General features: G+C 42.2%; 1 protein-coding gene across 1 annotated transcript in view; it reads right to left on the reverse strand.

Annotated features, from left to right (window-relative positions):
• znrf2b (zinc and ring finger 2b) overlaps positions 1 to 14,494 on the reverse strand; it is a 46,961-nt gene extending 32,467 nt beyond the window's left edge. Inside the window, exon 1 of the mRNA XM_030749557.1 lies at positions 13,478 to 14,494. Coding sequence (XP_030605417.1) covers positions 13,478 to 13,868 — 391 coding nt within the window. The 5' untranslated portion in view covers positions 13,869 to 14,494. The remainder of the gene's footprint in view (positions 1 to 13,477) is intronic.
• Positions 14,495 to 15,401: the final 907 nt, after the last annotated feature.

Here is a 15,401-nt window from a genome sequence, read left to right on the forward strand (position 1 = left end):
ACTAACTTTCGTCTGTAGTCAGGAGAGTACACACTCTGTGTGTGTGTGTGTGTGTAGTAGGTCTGTTCTTATCTGCAGGAGGGCTGTGCTGATTAGAACAATGAAAGAGATAAAGCAGCTTCCATGTACTCTGATTCCCCTTCACACACCATTAGATGCTGTATAGAGTCTGCATAGGAATGAATGAGAAATAACCAGAAATTACTCTGACAATGTTCACATTACTTTACACTGATTAGAAGTCAGATATTCTTCTCAGAAATCAGTGGAACTCCAAAGAAATCTGAAAGCTGAAAAAATAAACATCTGCATTTATCAGGTGGTCAGAAACCGACTGTAAATTAATGGCAGCGTCTGCTGCTTATGCACACAGTCAAATATTCATTACCATACTACACTACAATGATTAGAGGAGTCTGTGCCAGCTTTGAGATTACAGTTGGTTTATCTATTTAAGGTGAGAGTGAAATACTGCTAACCATTAAATCCATATCGATGGTCCTCAGTGAAACACTGGTACCAGCATTTCATGCAAAAATATTCTTTTTTTTCCTGGGAACTCCTGTATTCCTGTCTTCCTCAGATGATGTGCACAGTTGTGGCCGTTTCACTCACATGACTTTGCATGTTTCTCCTTTTTGTACAACAGAAGCTTCTTCCCACGTGTTGGACTTTCCAGTCTAATGGCTGGTAGTTAGTTTAAGGAAGGCTGGCAAACAGCATTTAGTTAATGTCAGAGTTACTGACATTAACTAAAGTTCTGCTCTATTTAGGGTCATAGTCTTGATTAATTTGTGTTTCCTCATTATTGCATATTAACACAGCTGCTGTAAAACAGGTGTGTTGGCTGTCACAGATGTGCTGGTAAATGTTACCTCGTATGAAAACTTTTCTTTGCTGTATTGCAGGAAAAAGCTGCTCGGGGTAATTTGGGTTTAATTGGCTGGAACAGACAGTCCACTGGAACATCTCAGACTCCACTGTTCAGAATAGAATACAATAGAATCTTTATTGTCATTGTACACTCAAGTTGTGTGATCTGACTAGCTGACACCATTTAACTATTGGTCTGATTCAGGTGGCAAGAAGGTGCAGAACCTGTGCAGGAAGGAGCGGCTCAGACATTTAGAACATATACTGCTGTGGTGTTTGGTCATGATATTTTGCTGCTTAGTGGAAAAATATCTTATTATTGGAAATGTTAGAAGGTTTCAAGAACAGTTAAGCTGCCCAAGCTACCCTGTAGCTAAATGCTAAAAAAGGATGTTCACTGCAATACAGTTTGCTAGACGTTTGTTCAAGCAAAACAGAGTAACACACCTCTTTATCTAATGATCTCTCTGTGGTTGCTCCTTCTAGGCACAAATGCCTACATGTAGGATGTCTACCAGCTTTTTAAAGACAGAGGTTAGCAGTTGCTCGCTTTCAGCAAACCAGCATTTCTAACTTCTAAATTTAGGAAAGGCAGTACTTTGGTATCAAGTCAAAGCTAAAATCCTGAAAACAAGACTGTGCTTGCCTTTTCTGGCATACTATAGTCAGATGTACTGAAGAAAAGTGAGTGTAAACTCTGGAGAAAAAATAAACTGTGTTGTTTATGGAGTTATTGAGTGTTAGTTAGATAATGTGTTCTGGTGTTCAACACAAGGAAAAGCCAGGATGCAAATAATCCCACTGGAAACTTAGAAAAGCAGCTCGACATGAGATCCCAACACAGAACTGAATGTCTGTGAGAGGTTCTATGATCTTTGGAGGACTGTAAGAGCTGCATGTGCTGTAGCAATGCTCCACCCCCAACATTTAAAACGGCTAACTTTGGTTTGATTAGGCTAATGTGATAATGGCTCAAGACTTGTGCTGAGTGCTGCTGATGTTAGCAGATTATAGTCATTACCATAAAACTGTGAGAATCAGCTCTTTTTTTTTTAAATGGTTTCAGTCAATTTGTAAGGCAGAATTATTTGATGAAAGTTATTCATGGCAGACTGGCTAGCTGTGTAGTTAGTATGTCACACCAATTGCAACCTCTCTGGCCAGTAGTTCTTCATAAGATGCTTTAACTATAACTCACAGCTTGAGGCCCAGTCAGATGGATGCTTATATGATCTCAATCTAGTATATCTCACAAGAATCCAGCTGTTTTGTAAGGATATGGTACTAGGTTTGATAATAAAAATTTCTGATATTTTCTGGTAGAAAGTACCAGAAATAGAATTGGTAGAATTTCTGAGATTGTGAAATACCAGAAATCATCATGTCTCAACTCAGCATTTGTGTTTTGCCTTGCTGTTTTTTTGGAGCCAGAATTTACCATATTTGCACAAGAAGGGGGTGAAGTGCTAAGCTACCAGCTAATGTTAGCAAACCCTGGTCCAAGTCCTTTCAGAAATAAGCCTTTCCAGAGCAGGAGCACCACTGAGTGGGTGCCCACACTCAGCTGTTTTGGATTTTGGGGGAAAAGTTAGTAGATTTCAACATCAAAAAAGTGGTCAGCGCCTCTAGATCTATAATATTATTGTTTATACAGGAAGTGTATGTTAGTAAAATGTTACAGGTGTGTTGATTATTAAGTATTTATTTCAGTATACCTTCTAACATCACGCCACTGTAAATGGATGAAAAAAAATAAGTCCAGTCTTTACTGCGATCTTTCCAAATCATTTCACACTGACGGTCTTTTTATAGCTGAGCATTTTTCCAAAGTGCTTAAAGCACTTTTTTAAAAATCTATTTTTTTAAAGAACTCTAGTAATTAGGCATATCATGGACAGTTTCCATTGTAAATATTAATCAGAGTGAAATTAAGGAGGAAAGGTGATAAAAACACTGGAAAACAATCGTGCTATTAATTAGACAAATTAATAATGTATCAGCCTCTCTATAAAGGCTGTAACAGTAAAACAATAAAGAGTACCTTTGAAATAAAGAAACAGTGCTTATGAACATCATGTAGGCACCATTCATTTAACATATGACCTCCTGAAAGCTGAGTAATGCATGAAGCATTTCTCCTGCTCTGTGATGAATTTGAAAATCCTAGATTACGTCACTGAGGTCTCGCATTCAAAAGATTTTCCGAAAACTTGACCTCTGACCTTTACCTTCAGGTCGAGTTATGGCCAACCGCAAAATCTTTGTGGAACAAACACGAACGCAGCCACAATTATGACAATAGCTCAACTTTTTCTTCAAAACAGGTGAGCTAATAAAAATGGGAGAGTTATAAAAATAACTCAAACCAGTGTGACAGAATCCCGGTGATGTACTGTAGCAATAAACCACAGGACATAAAATAATACCCTCAAGTTTTCACTATTCAAACTTGCTGTTCACGCTTGTAGATATCTATTCCATCAACCTTAAACTTATTAGGAGAACTCAGATCAAAATCCTGCTGGATGATCTGGGAGCCTCCTCACCCACACATTTCCAATGGGTCAAAGAAAGTCCACTGTACAATGTAAGAAGTGAGCAGCACACCCAAATCCAGGCTGTGGCTGACGTCACATCCATGCAGGTAGACACCAAAACACATCTGCTGCTGTATTCAAATGAAGACACAGATTAAGAAAGCAGGTTAAGCAGCCGCTGGCTTATCTCATCAAGGTAGATTTCGACTAACCCGTACTGACTTGACCACAGAACTGAGCCGCTGTGGTGCGTAATCATCTGAAACCTCACACTGACCTGTTGGACATTTCTCCAGCAAGACATTATTATCATTCTCGGGAGGACAGCGTGTAGGATTCAGATCACTGTGTCCTTGTGCATGAATAACGAGAAAAAAAAAGAAGGAGGGAAAAAAGTAAGTGTCAGCACTGCTCTCTGTCTGCACTGGCCTCTTTGCCAGCTCCGATCTGGCTTCAGGTCTCTGCAGAGAATAGATGAGCAACAAATCCATCCTTGCTTTGCAGATGGACCACATCAGCCAGCTTCTTTTGTCAGTCTCAGAGCAGAAGAAGCCTCCTGCTAATTTTCATCAAAGGGATTTTTTTTTTTTTTAAAAAAAGCATCTACTGCCACTTCATTAGCTAAGGCAAGGAACTGTCACAGCGTGATCTGATGGGAAACTCAAGCCTATCTTTATGAAAAGAACAAGATTTTTTTGAGTATTACAGAGGACACTTCACCGATGGTTGCTGTAGCCCTCTATCCTCATACACCCAAACAAAGAAGTGCTCACAGCTCCACTGTCTGTTACGAAAATGCAAAAACGTCACAAACCATCCAACAGAAAATAATTAATAATAATAATAATTAGTGGCTGCATAGTATAGTGATTTACACTTTTGCCTAACAAGCGAAAAATCCCCACTTTGACTCCAGGAGGAGACGTAAATCCCTTCCTGTCAGGAAACGCATCTGTCGTAAAAATCTGCCAAATCAAACACGTGGCGCTACCTGCTGTGGTGACCCCTGAAAATAAAGGAGCATCTGAAAGTTTTAGTCTTTCTGATAAATTGCTAAAAAAATATACTAACCACAAAACCTAATGCTGTTAGCAGTGCCCCTTAATAACAGTAAACCTGAGATTAATAGCAGCCAGAGTGTTAAAAATATAAACATGCCCAAGAACACCCTGTGCAAATCTCAGACAGCAGCAGTTTGGCCCAACCAGCAGTGATTTCAAGCCTCTGGAATATGGATTAGGGTTTAATATTTTTCCCGAAAATGACATGAATCAAATCCCGGGAAATGACGAGCCATTTCCCGGGAATCCCGGGAAAAAGTTTATTTATTTTTTTATTTTAATTAGGCCTTCTGTAGCCTGTGTCGGCCTTAACCTATTGTGATATTGTAGAGGTAGCTTTCCAGCTTTGTCCTGTTATGCCCAGTAGGGGGTAACGTCGGCTTGATTAACGCAATAAAACCTACATCTCGACATTCGAGTGCTCGAGCTATGCGGTGTTGTATCGTTCCTCAACACTCCCTTAACAAATATAATTCGAATATTCCTCCATTGTACATGGAATTATACCAAGCTATTTTACAACTGCTGGTGCAAAACAATACGGTTCATCTCCACAGCATTGATAAAGGCTCAGCCACGCTGTCGTGGCGACATCTGTTGCGCTATATCTCCACCAGTGGAATGCTGTAATAGTCATTGAAAAGTTAACTACCGTACTACACTATAATATGGCATAACACAGGGCCTTGAGTAATGCACTACGACTTGGTCATTGCCATTCTGGCAACAGCAAATTTATAACACCGTGTCTGAGGGTTAAAGTAGGTTCGCTGTGAATCGTCTATTGAAAAACTGGCCAATCCTTATAGCCTAAAAAATATACATTTTACTCAACTCCATTTTAAAAGCGAAATATGTTAAAGCAATCTATTTCATGATCATTTCTTCACACATTAGGCCCGTATCCTAATTCATGATTGTTAGTAAGCGGCTGCAAACGAGGAAAAGAAACACTCGAAGTTAAACAGATATTTCTTTATTGTTCAGGGCAGGCATATTTTATAGGCTATATAATGCAATATAACAATATATAATAGTATAAAATTATATAATACAAAATACCTTAGGGTAAACACATTGCCTACGATTTCAACAAATTAAAGAGGAAAAAAGTACAACTGTGTAATACCTCTATTAAAACGCTTGAGATGAAGGCTGAAGCCTCAAACGGAGGCTGAACGTGCCTGAAATGAAGAGTAATGCTTTTCGCATTAAACGAACCCTTCTCTCAATATTTCCTTAAATTTAACAATCTGAAGCTTTCTTTTCTTTCTGAAAGTCAAATCGACGCGCGCGACTTTTTTCCCGGTTTCCCGTCTAACGTTTCCCGGGAAACGGGAAATGTTTCTGATCGCATTTCCCGGGAATCCCGGATCCCGGGATTAAACCCTAATATGGATGTCTCCTCAAAAACATAAACTAGAGCTATTTTTTTCCTTTTCAATCCATTCTCATTCCTATGGAAGTTTGTTTCTGCCACTGAAAAACCTGCCATATAGAACTTGAAATTTCAAGTTGTTTTCTCAAAATTTTGAGACAGTAACTAAAAATTTCTAATTAGCTCTGCCTATCAGGAATCTCCACGAATGATGTCATTTCCTTGTTACTTGGAAGCAGATGGCACAAACACATGCACTCAAAACCAGGTAGGGACGGCATCAGTGAGCTACTAGTGTACAGCAAATTTTGAGAACCCTAACTTGAAATTTTAGGTTACGAATGGCCAAAAAACCATTTTCTGTGGCATAAACAAGCTTGCATACATTGCCCAGGTATCAGGGCTGTTCTGTCAAAGCTGCAGGGGCTATCCTCTGGCTTTTGTGCCTTGATGCAGCAGGTTATGGCATTGATCAGATTAAGCTGTCACACCCAACTTACAAATTTTCAGTAAGCAGGGTTACTGTTGTGAAGTGGTATATTTCATCCTAAATCACGATCCTCACCTAATCCTAACCAAACAGTTTTTATTATCAAAGTATTTTTCAGTAACTAAACCTCAAAATTCATTTCTTAGATTTAGGAACTGTAGTCTAACAAAGCCACAGTTCAAAACACAAAGGTCCTGACAAACTATCACCTCTGAGGGACAACTGGACCTTCATCCCTCTGCAGCCAATACTGTCCGTGCATCAGGGCATTGACCCCAAAGGAGAATTTGTGTATTATTACCACATCCTGGGATGAGAATGTGTTGTCCTATCAGAGGGATTTCTTCAGGTAACCCATTTACAGAAAGAGTCAGTAGCATTGTGAGTAGAAAGAGTCAACTGTTTTACATAAGCTGATCATAAGTAGGTCTTAAAATCTTAAGTAAACTTGTAAAATTGCAATGACTTCATTAGGAATCATCCACATGGAACAAAGTATAAAGAATATTAAACTGATTGAAAGCAGCTGAACCCTCCTCACTGTCATCAAGCAGCCTCTAACTGCTTCAGCCACATTTAGCCTCACTGAATCTAAATTACAAATTAATAAATACATTTTTCAAATGCTTAACCACAAATTGAACCTTTTATAATACCCACTGACAGCATCTAGCAGCCTTTGTTCCAGATAGGACAGTTCTAGTTCCAGACAGGAGCAGAGAGACCGCACGGTTTAACCAAAGGTCAAACAGGGACAAATGCTGCATCTGCTGTTTGCAGCCTGGCCTCAGCGTAATGATGCACCTGCTTCACTTTAGCAGGTCTTGTAGATTCACTGATACAAAGTTGTCCTGCACTACTTAAAGTCTAGCATGACTTCCAAGGTTTCATCTTTAAAATAGCATAAATATCAGCACGTTTCATATCCAGTGTTATGTTCAGAAAGCTGATTAATATCCTCTGCAGGAGTTAGACCAAATTTAAAAAACACAATAAATCACTCATCATAACATATCATAATAGCGTTGCAAAGGTGAGACTGGTAAGACACCTGCTGTATGGGTAGCTGGGAAGTAGGACCCTTGAAGCAGGGCTGTGGCAGGGGAGAGATCACTATGGCTCAGTCTCTCCAGCTTGCCTGACCAGGATAAGCAGGCTATTATGGTTCCCCAAAAGAGCCATTACGAGCTAGGGTGTTGTTTGAAGAAGTAGCAATCACTATGCAGGAGGCTAGGAAACAGCGGGAGATGAATATCCAGCATGTGGCCCATGTCTTGAAACAGCTCAGCCTGATAGGCTGAGAGCAGGGTGACTATATAAGTGAGCTTATGGCACTTTTTGGTACATGGAGGCTGTGAAACACTCCATTTTATGTGGGAAGGTTGGTCTTGCCAACCTGAGTAGGGCTGAGTTTCCCCACCGATGGAGCTGCCAGGCCATGACCCCGGGGGAGGAGGGGGAACCCAGGACCCACTGCACCAGTGTGGGGTCTGACCACGGGTCCAAGGATTTCATCACGCTACCTGATGGCAGTCAGAGCGACGTTGCCTAGCCTGTAGAAGTATGTCAGCAAAGTTACCATATTTGGTTCCTTGCCCATATAGGGGTACTGGCATCAGTCACCAGATGAAGCACTTCCTGTTTAATCCTCTCTTTTTTGGCTTCATCACGCTGTATTTAATTAGGCTTCAAACTAGCAACTGAGACCACAGCCTCACCAGGAAAGAGGTTACTGAAGTCATAAATTACGTAAGAAGTAGAGTTACCAGCAGGAAGAATCAAGTTTAAACTATCCATCATTTCTATGTAATCTATGTGAGCACCATGAAGCTACTATTGTGGATAGAGGCAGAAACCAGCTCCATTTCACTTGTTAGTTTTTGTTATCTTGATTGTGCCTGAATTGAGATCAGATTGCAATATATCATTTCGCTGGTTGGCATATCAACAAGGACCCACTACGTGGCATTACAACTGCACCCCGCAGCCTTTATCTGCTTGCTTGGAAGAGGCTCATTTATGGATTGATCTCAGTGTGAGCCTGACCATCTTCAAAGGTTTTCTGGATGATTACAATTAATGCCAAAACAGATTATGGGATTTGAAGACTAGAGCGATAATTCAAAACTATCGTAATAGCTGATTGTATTTCAGGGGAAACAACCTTTAAATTCACAAACTATTATACTAAATAAACTGGGCCAAAAAAAACCACAGGTTTGGACTCTTGCTAACTTCCCCCTTCATGATACTTGTATGGGGGCTGAATTATTTCTAAATCACCCCTTTGGATTTGATTAAGGCTTAAAGTTAGTGGGCGTGGCCACTTTGACAGACGAGTGTTGATATGAGCAGCTGTAGCTGGCTGAGGTTTGCTAATCTGAGTCACTGTACTGGACCTCTCAACTGCGTTTGTGCTGTTGGTGCCTTTGGAGCATTTTTAATAGAATTCTCTGAAAAACAGCACAGCTTTCTGCGTGGTACAGACCTTACAAGAAGTCGTTACTTTAGTTTCAGTGAGTGTAGTTCTAGTTTTTTTATGGTGTGTAAATATTGTATTGGTGCAGTACAATTCCACACAAAGTCTACGCAAAGTAGTACACCTCCTCGGCCCGCTGGCTTTCAGGGGTGAATATTTGTGAGTCTAATAAGACTGTATTACAGCAAATAAGGCATCTGGTGTGAATGCACCATTAATCTGTTACTGTTATAAATGTAGTTTGCTAACCAGACTTGACAGAATTATCTGATAAATTCATCCTCTTGTTTAAATATGGGCATTTCTGGCTCAACAATCCAAGATGAAGAAGCCAAAACACCAACAATGATGCGTCAACAAGCAGAGGCCAGAAGCAGTGGGTGATGTCATGGTGGCTAGATCCATCTTTATAGATAGATGTAGACATAGAGAATGAATTTGTTATGCTGCTGATCAGGTCATTGTAGAATCCATTTAAAGCAGGTAACCTAAAGCTGTGTTTCTCATTTGTGTTGCTGAACACAATTCAACAAAAAACAGACCCAATCACTTAGAGCTTGGGTTGAATGTGGCAAAGCTGCTCTGTGGCATTTCCATCAGCTTGCTCTTTAAATTAAGATCCAGCACCTTTAACAAAGCCATCAGGCCACCTGCTCACACAGCCTGCAGACAAATTTAAATGTGCGTGCGTGTGTGTGTGTGTGTGTGTGTGCACACCGCCGATCCATGCATGCAGCCATTATAGATGAAAGATACTTAACAAGCCGAGTTAATTATTACACTCCTGTCTGCTAACTCACACTCACATTAACAACCTGTGCACGCAACCTGCCACGTGTGTGTTTGGTGCCCTGTGCATGAATGTGTTTGTTTTAGTAAACACACTCACTTGCACTCACATACAATGCCAAAGAATAAATAAAGACTAAAGGTACTATGGGGAATGTGTTTATTTAAGTACAGAGTATAAAATCTGGTTTGGTAAATGTTTGGTTCATAAGTTTTACAGAACAGAGTTTCATACTGCACCGTTTGTGGTGAATAAATGATTTGTTTCACTCCTGCCTCGAGCTGTCCAAAGACAAATTCAAGTGAAGACAGTAGGAAGTTGGTGGGAAGGCTGCTGGCTTAGACTCACTGAAGATGAGCCAAGCTTATGCAGAAAGCAGTGATCACCACACAGAGCGTGCTGTTTAGATTTCTGTTCAACTTTCTCCTCTCTTGCACGACAACTTATGAGTCCAAAAAAGCAAAATAAATCAATTTAATTCTCCCGACACAACAACAGGACGTTCTCCCTACGACTAAAAATTTGGGATTTCTTATAAAAGGTGTAAATTAGCACCTGTGACAGCAGGTAAACACCACATTCTTTTTTGCAGCCCACATATCATCCATTTGTGTCACAAAACATTCAACTTGTTGTTTTATGATGCCAAAAAACGTGATAACAAATGAAATATGGGAACTGTTGGAAAAACCTGCCACAGTCTGAACCACTGCTGGAGCTGCGGCTCGGAGTACGTGTATTGTCAGCAGAGGTGGGCGCAACAGCCTCCAAATGATATCATAATCACCAGCTGTGAGCATCTCCTCCTTCATAACCTGGTTGTACCTGTTTTTGCCACAAAGGGTGAAATAAGGTTGTTGTTTCCATATTTAACCTGAGCTGCAGTTTCAGTGTAGTTTATTCACAGTTTTTCCACCTGTTCAGAGGTGACCTGATATTTGTAGTATGAAACAATGAAAATTTAACATGTTTTTGCTTCTACAAATTGTCAGGTGGCCATCAAGTTGCACTGCTGTTTTTGCCCTCCGGGGCTCAGCACTCATCACGTGACTGCAGAGCCACAGCAACGGCTGAAATCACCCGAAAACTGTGGCGCAGCAAACCGCATATATCCATTTCAAAGACAGGATCTATTAAGAACCTGGTGTGACACGGGTGTCATAGTTTCAAATGTTCTGGAAAGTTTCCTCAGGTAGTTTTTCATTAATTTTTTTTTTAAACTGAATAAATTTTCCTTCAAGGAGAAATGGCTGTGGGCTCTTATGGGTTAACTGATAAACATACAGAGAGAATTTCATGCACCTTAATAGCAGCAATGTTTTCAGCTACATGAACTTCAGGTTTTTTTTATCTATTTACATCACAGACATTAAACTTTCCGACTCTCAATGTCAACAAAGACCTGAGAGCATGTTATTATTTAAAAGCTTATTTTCTTATTTCTTTTAAAGTTCTCCGTGGCCTCCTCCACTGCTACAGGTCTGACCTCACACAGAAGACGACGCGTAGTCCTGAGGCAGAGGTCTTTCATCAGAGCGTGTGAGCCGGAGCCCTCGGGCCCGCCTGAGGACATGAGACTGGCTGAGTCAGGGACTCCTTTTAAATCTCTCCTGAAGATGTATTTTTATCAGACAGCCCGCTGATTTTACTTGAGGTTACTTTCGCCTGGACTCGTTTGATCTGTCTTAACATCTTCTGATTCTGTGAGGATTTGAGCGTGTTAGTGTGCCATATTACCTGTCACCATTCTGACAGACAACATATACAACAACAAATACTAGCAAATAGAGTAAAATACGCCTTCTGGTTATTCTACAGTATATTCTAATGGAAACTGTCCACGCTGACTGCAGCTCCAACCGCCTGCTGCTGAACGCACTCCAGGAGAAGGAAAACTGTTATTGTTTTCCCCAAATAAACTCAAGAGTTTCTGTCTTGCTTCTGCAAACAGATACAAACACATTTACTGTGCTCGTGCTGGATGATCTGCTCCACCGTGTGAATTATTTTCATAAAGATCTTTGACTCACAGCATCAACCAGCCAATCCTCACCTGCACTGACGATCAGCTCCCTCTGCACGCCGTGCTGAGCTGTGTCTGACCTGTGCCCCAGTTCCCTGATCAGTCTCAGGTTGTGAAGCGATCAATGATCAGTCACTTCAGCCCACAGAGCAGATCAATGAAATCAACAAGAGAGCATTCACACAGAGGCTCACGCTGTTTATCTTAACGCTTGGCTCTAATGAGTCATCATCATCACCAATGAATGCTATTAAAGCCAGCAGGAGCTGCTCACTCAGGGGCCAGCATCTCCATCGCTGCCTGTGTGCTTTGACACCCCACACACACACACACACACACACACACACACACACACACACACACACACACACACACACACACACCACCAGCTGAGCGTGGATCACTTTTTGATCAGATAATCCTCATTTCTGTTGGTAAAAACTGTATTTTCTATTATCATTGTACCAAAGTTACGCTTAAAAATAAGGTGCTGTTTTACCCCATAAAACAGGCTTATTAATGACACTGTTCAGCTGCTCATGTTCAAACACAACTTGTGCTCACACACTGTGCAGCAGCTAGCATCAGTCCAGGTTTGAAAAGCCAAGCCTACACAGAAACACCTTAAACCAGCATTCTTCCAGTAGCCCCATGCTGCCACACCTGCATGGTTTGCTAGCAGGCACAGCCATTACTAGCAGACGGTTGTTCGGTACCGAGGGGACCCCTCACCAAATACCGCTGGCCTGTGATTTTTTTCTGGCTAGAACCCTGCCTGGACTGGTCATCCTACCGAAGACATTCTGAAAGATGGACACAGCTTCAACCAGCATTTCTCCCTCATGACTGACAAGACATCTCTGACTGTGCGGTTTCACAGTCAGAGCCATCCCTCCTCCTCACATCTGTCTTCAAAACACAGGAGGTAGAGCAAGTCATCTACTAATCAGAAGGTTGGTGGTTCAATCCCTGGCTGCTCCCGTCTGCATGCCCAAGTATGCTCGGACAAGATACTGAACCCCGAGTTGCTCCTGATGTGTTCATTGGAGTGTGAATGTTAGATAGAAAGCACTAAGATGTGAAAAAATGTTAGTATGAATGTGTGTGAAAACACTCTATAAGAACTAGTCCATTTACCAAAGATGGCAAAAGCAAAACACTCAGCTTGACTCATTATAACAGGATATGGATGCATACATCTTTTACACCGTCTATGAAGTTTGCTAGCAATAATGTCACCAATCGAGCTCCAGCTAGCTGTTCTTTAGCAGGAATCTGCTGATGCTTTGTAGTCTTACCTGACAGAGTTCAGCCAGTCTAGGTGATGTAGCTGTGTCAGCAGGTCCCACAGACAGTACAGGCTAACCACGACAACCATCACACAATGAGTATATCTTGAATAATCCTCCATTTTGTAGATTATGGTCATTACTGGAGTCAGTCCAGTAATGACCATAATCTACAAAATGGACTTTTAAACAAAACTTTTGGATTCACTTATTAGTACATCTTTTAGTTCATTACAAACTTCCTGTTCAATAATAAAGGCTCCAAAGTCACTCCAGAGAAAAGTGTGTGGGACTGCATAAACTATCAGATAACGTCATGATTTATTCTCAGGCCAAAATTAATCTCCTGACCACTTCATTAATCTTGTAAAGTTTAGATAAAGAGATGTGTGACCCATCATCACCGTGTTGTGCTCCTCGACAGTCTCATGTAGTAACGGTTGATTTTAATGTCGTTTTTCTGGTAACACCGGTCTGACCGGCCCTGACCCCCATGCTCCCTGCTGTAAACAGTGGTGTGTCAGTGTCACCGCAGCGGAGCGGCTCTGCCCTCTTACCTCCGAACAGATGAGGCGAAAGGTGTGCTGGTAACGATCCAATCAACAGCCGGGGACCTTCGTGCCCTCCGCCCGAGCGCTCCCTGTCTGCCCCCTCCTCCGGGCTGCTGCCGCCGGACTCCGGGGAGCTGTAGGCTCCGCTGCTGTTTGGAATGTTAATGCCAGAGTGGGGTCTGGCACTGGAGCCCCCCACAGACCTGGCCCTGGCTCCGAGCTGCTGGCTGGTGCCGGCTCCGGAGGTTCCGGACGCACCGTGGTACCTCACCCCCCGTGCGGCAGTCCTGCCACCGTTGCTGCCGGACGTGCTGGAGGGCAGGTCCGAGCCGGAGTAGGCTCTGGTACGTCCGTTAGCAGCTGGATTAGCAGTGGGGCTGCTCTGCTTTGCCCCCATGTTAACCTCTACTGAGTCGGCTTTGAAAAATTAAGGAGGCGCTTTGCGAGCTTACTGCAGGACAGCAAGCCAGATTTCTGCTAGAGGCAGATGGCTTTACGGGACAGCGTCCTGGAAGAAGAGAAGAGCACACCAAACTCCGTGTCGCTACGAAACCATCGAGCTCCGACAGCTGTCCGTTAGTGAAAAGTTAAAACGGCCGTGCGAGAGCAGAGCTGAAGATGTGCGGAAAAGTTCAGCGGGCGTCACCATCGCTTTCCGTCATTAGGAGTTGTAGTGGCCCCGCTGCAGGTAATAACGCGGGTCCTTCCCCGTCTGCTCAGCCGCTCCCGGTGACCCGCCGTGCTCCGGCCGCTGGTTCGTCCTCAGTACCCGCTCCGCCATGGCTCCTGAGCCGCGCGAAGCAGCGAAGAGTCGCGCTCCTCACACCCCCCTGCCTCACCACACATTGCTCAAGAGAAGGAAGTGATGGAAGAGAAAGTCCTGCACGGAACAGCTCCAGCAGCAGCAACGAGGCTCGCTGCCAAGCTAGGTAGGCTCACGGGGGCTTCCGCCTGGAGTTTCAAAATAAAGCCATTGCGGCGTTTAGTCCCCAGTGGCTGCACTGGAGCGGGACCGCAGCAGCGGGAGGTCCACAAGAGCGGGTCCACAGGCACGTGGGGCACGCAGCAGCGGGGGTCCACAGGAGCAGGGTCCACAGGCACGCGCGCGGGGGGGTGTGTCAGGCAGGAGCGGGATCCACAAGAAATCTGAATTTTAATGCATGCAGCTGTATTACATGAAAAGCAGTTTTGTCTTAAATAACTATTTTACAAAGTGGCAAATCAAGTATTTAGATAATTAAGTAAAAGTAATAGTGTACATTTAAAGTGCCTGAAGTATTCAGAATCACATACAATACGTTATAATGACTGATTAATTAATGTATCACTTTAATGTTGACTTTACATGCTGTATATACTGCTGGGTAGCTTTATCTATAATATTATAGCATATTATGTTATCAGGTTTATATTTTACAATCTAAAGCTTTAAAACAAAAGGTGTCTAGCACGTAGTACAATATTAATGTGCTAGACACCTTTTGAGTAGATGGAAGTAGCATAACATTAAAATATTTAACTATTACATGTTTTGTTTTGTTTTGTTTTGTTTTACACTTGGAGCACTTTCTGGTGCAAGTTTTATTCAAGTTTTGTATTCCATTCTAAGTATTTACATGAACACTAACATATAAATAAAATTTAACACCCATACAAATCACATATACAAATAAGTTCTGCTTGAAATGTTGCTTTCCTGATTATATATTTTCAGGTTCTTTATGTTCATGACACAGTCAGCCATGTGTCTAAAACTTGCAGCAGCTACCTTTGCTTCATTTAGGGCTAACCTGAGCCAGTACTCCCTGAAACTACATATTCTCAACTCTACACAGGGTCCAAAGTATACATACAGGCTCAAATATCTACATACACTCACTTAAATCCTTTAATAGGTGGTGCTGAAGGTCCTACAATGTCTTTCAACCTG

This window comes from Archocentrus centrarchus, chromosome 16, assembly GCF_007364275.1.
Source record: "Archocentrus centrarchus isolate MPI-CPG fArcCen1 chromosome 16, fArcCen1, whole genome shotgun sequence".
Taxonomy (NCBI): domain Eukaryota; kingdom Metazoa; phylum Chordata; class Actinopteri; order Cichliformes; family Cichlidae; genus Archocentrus; species Archocentrus centrarchus.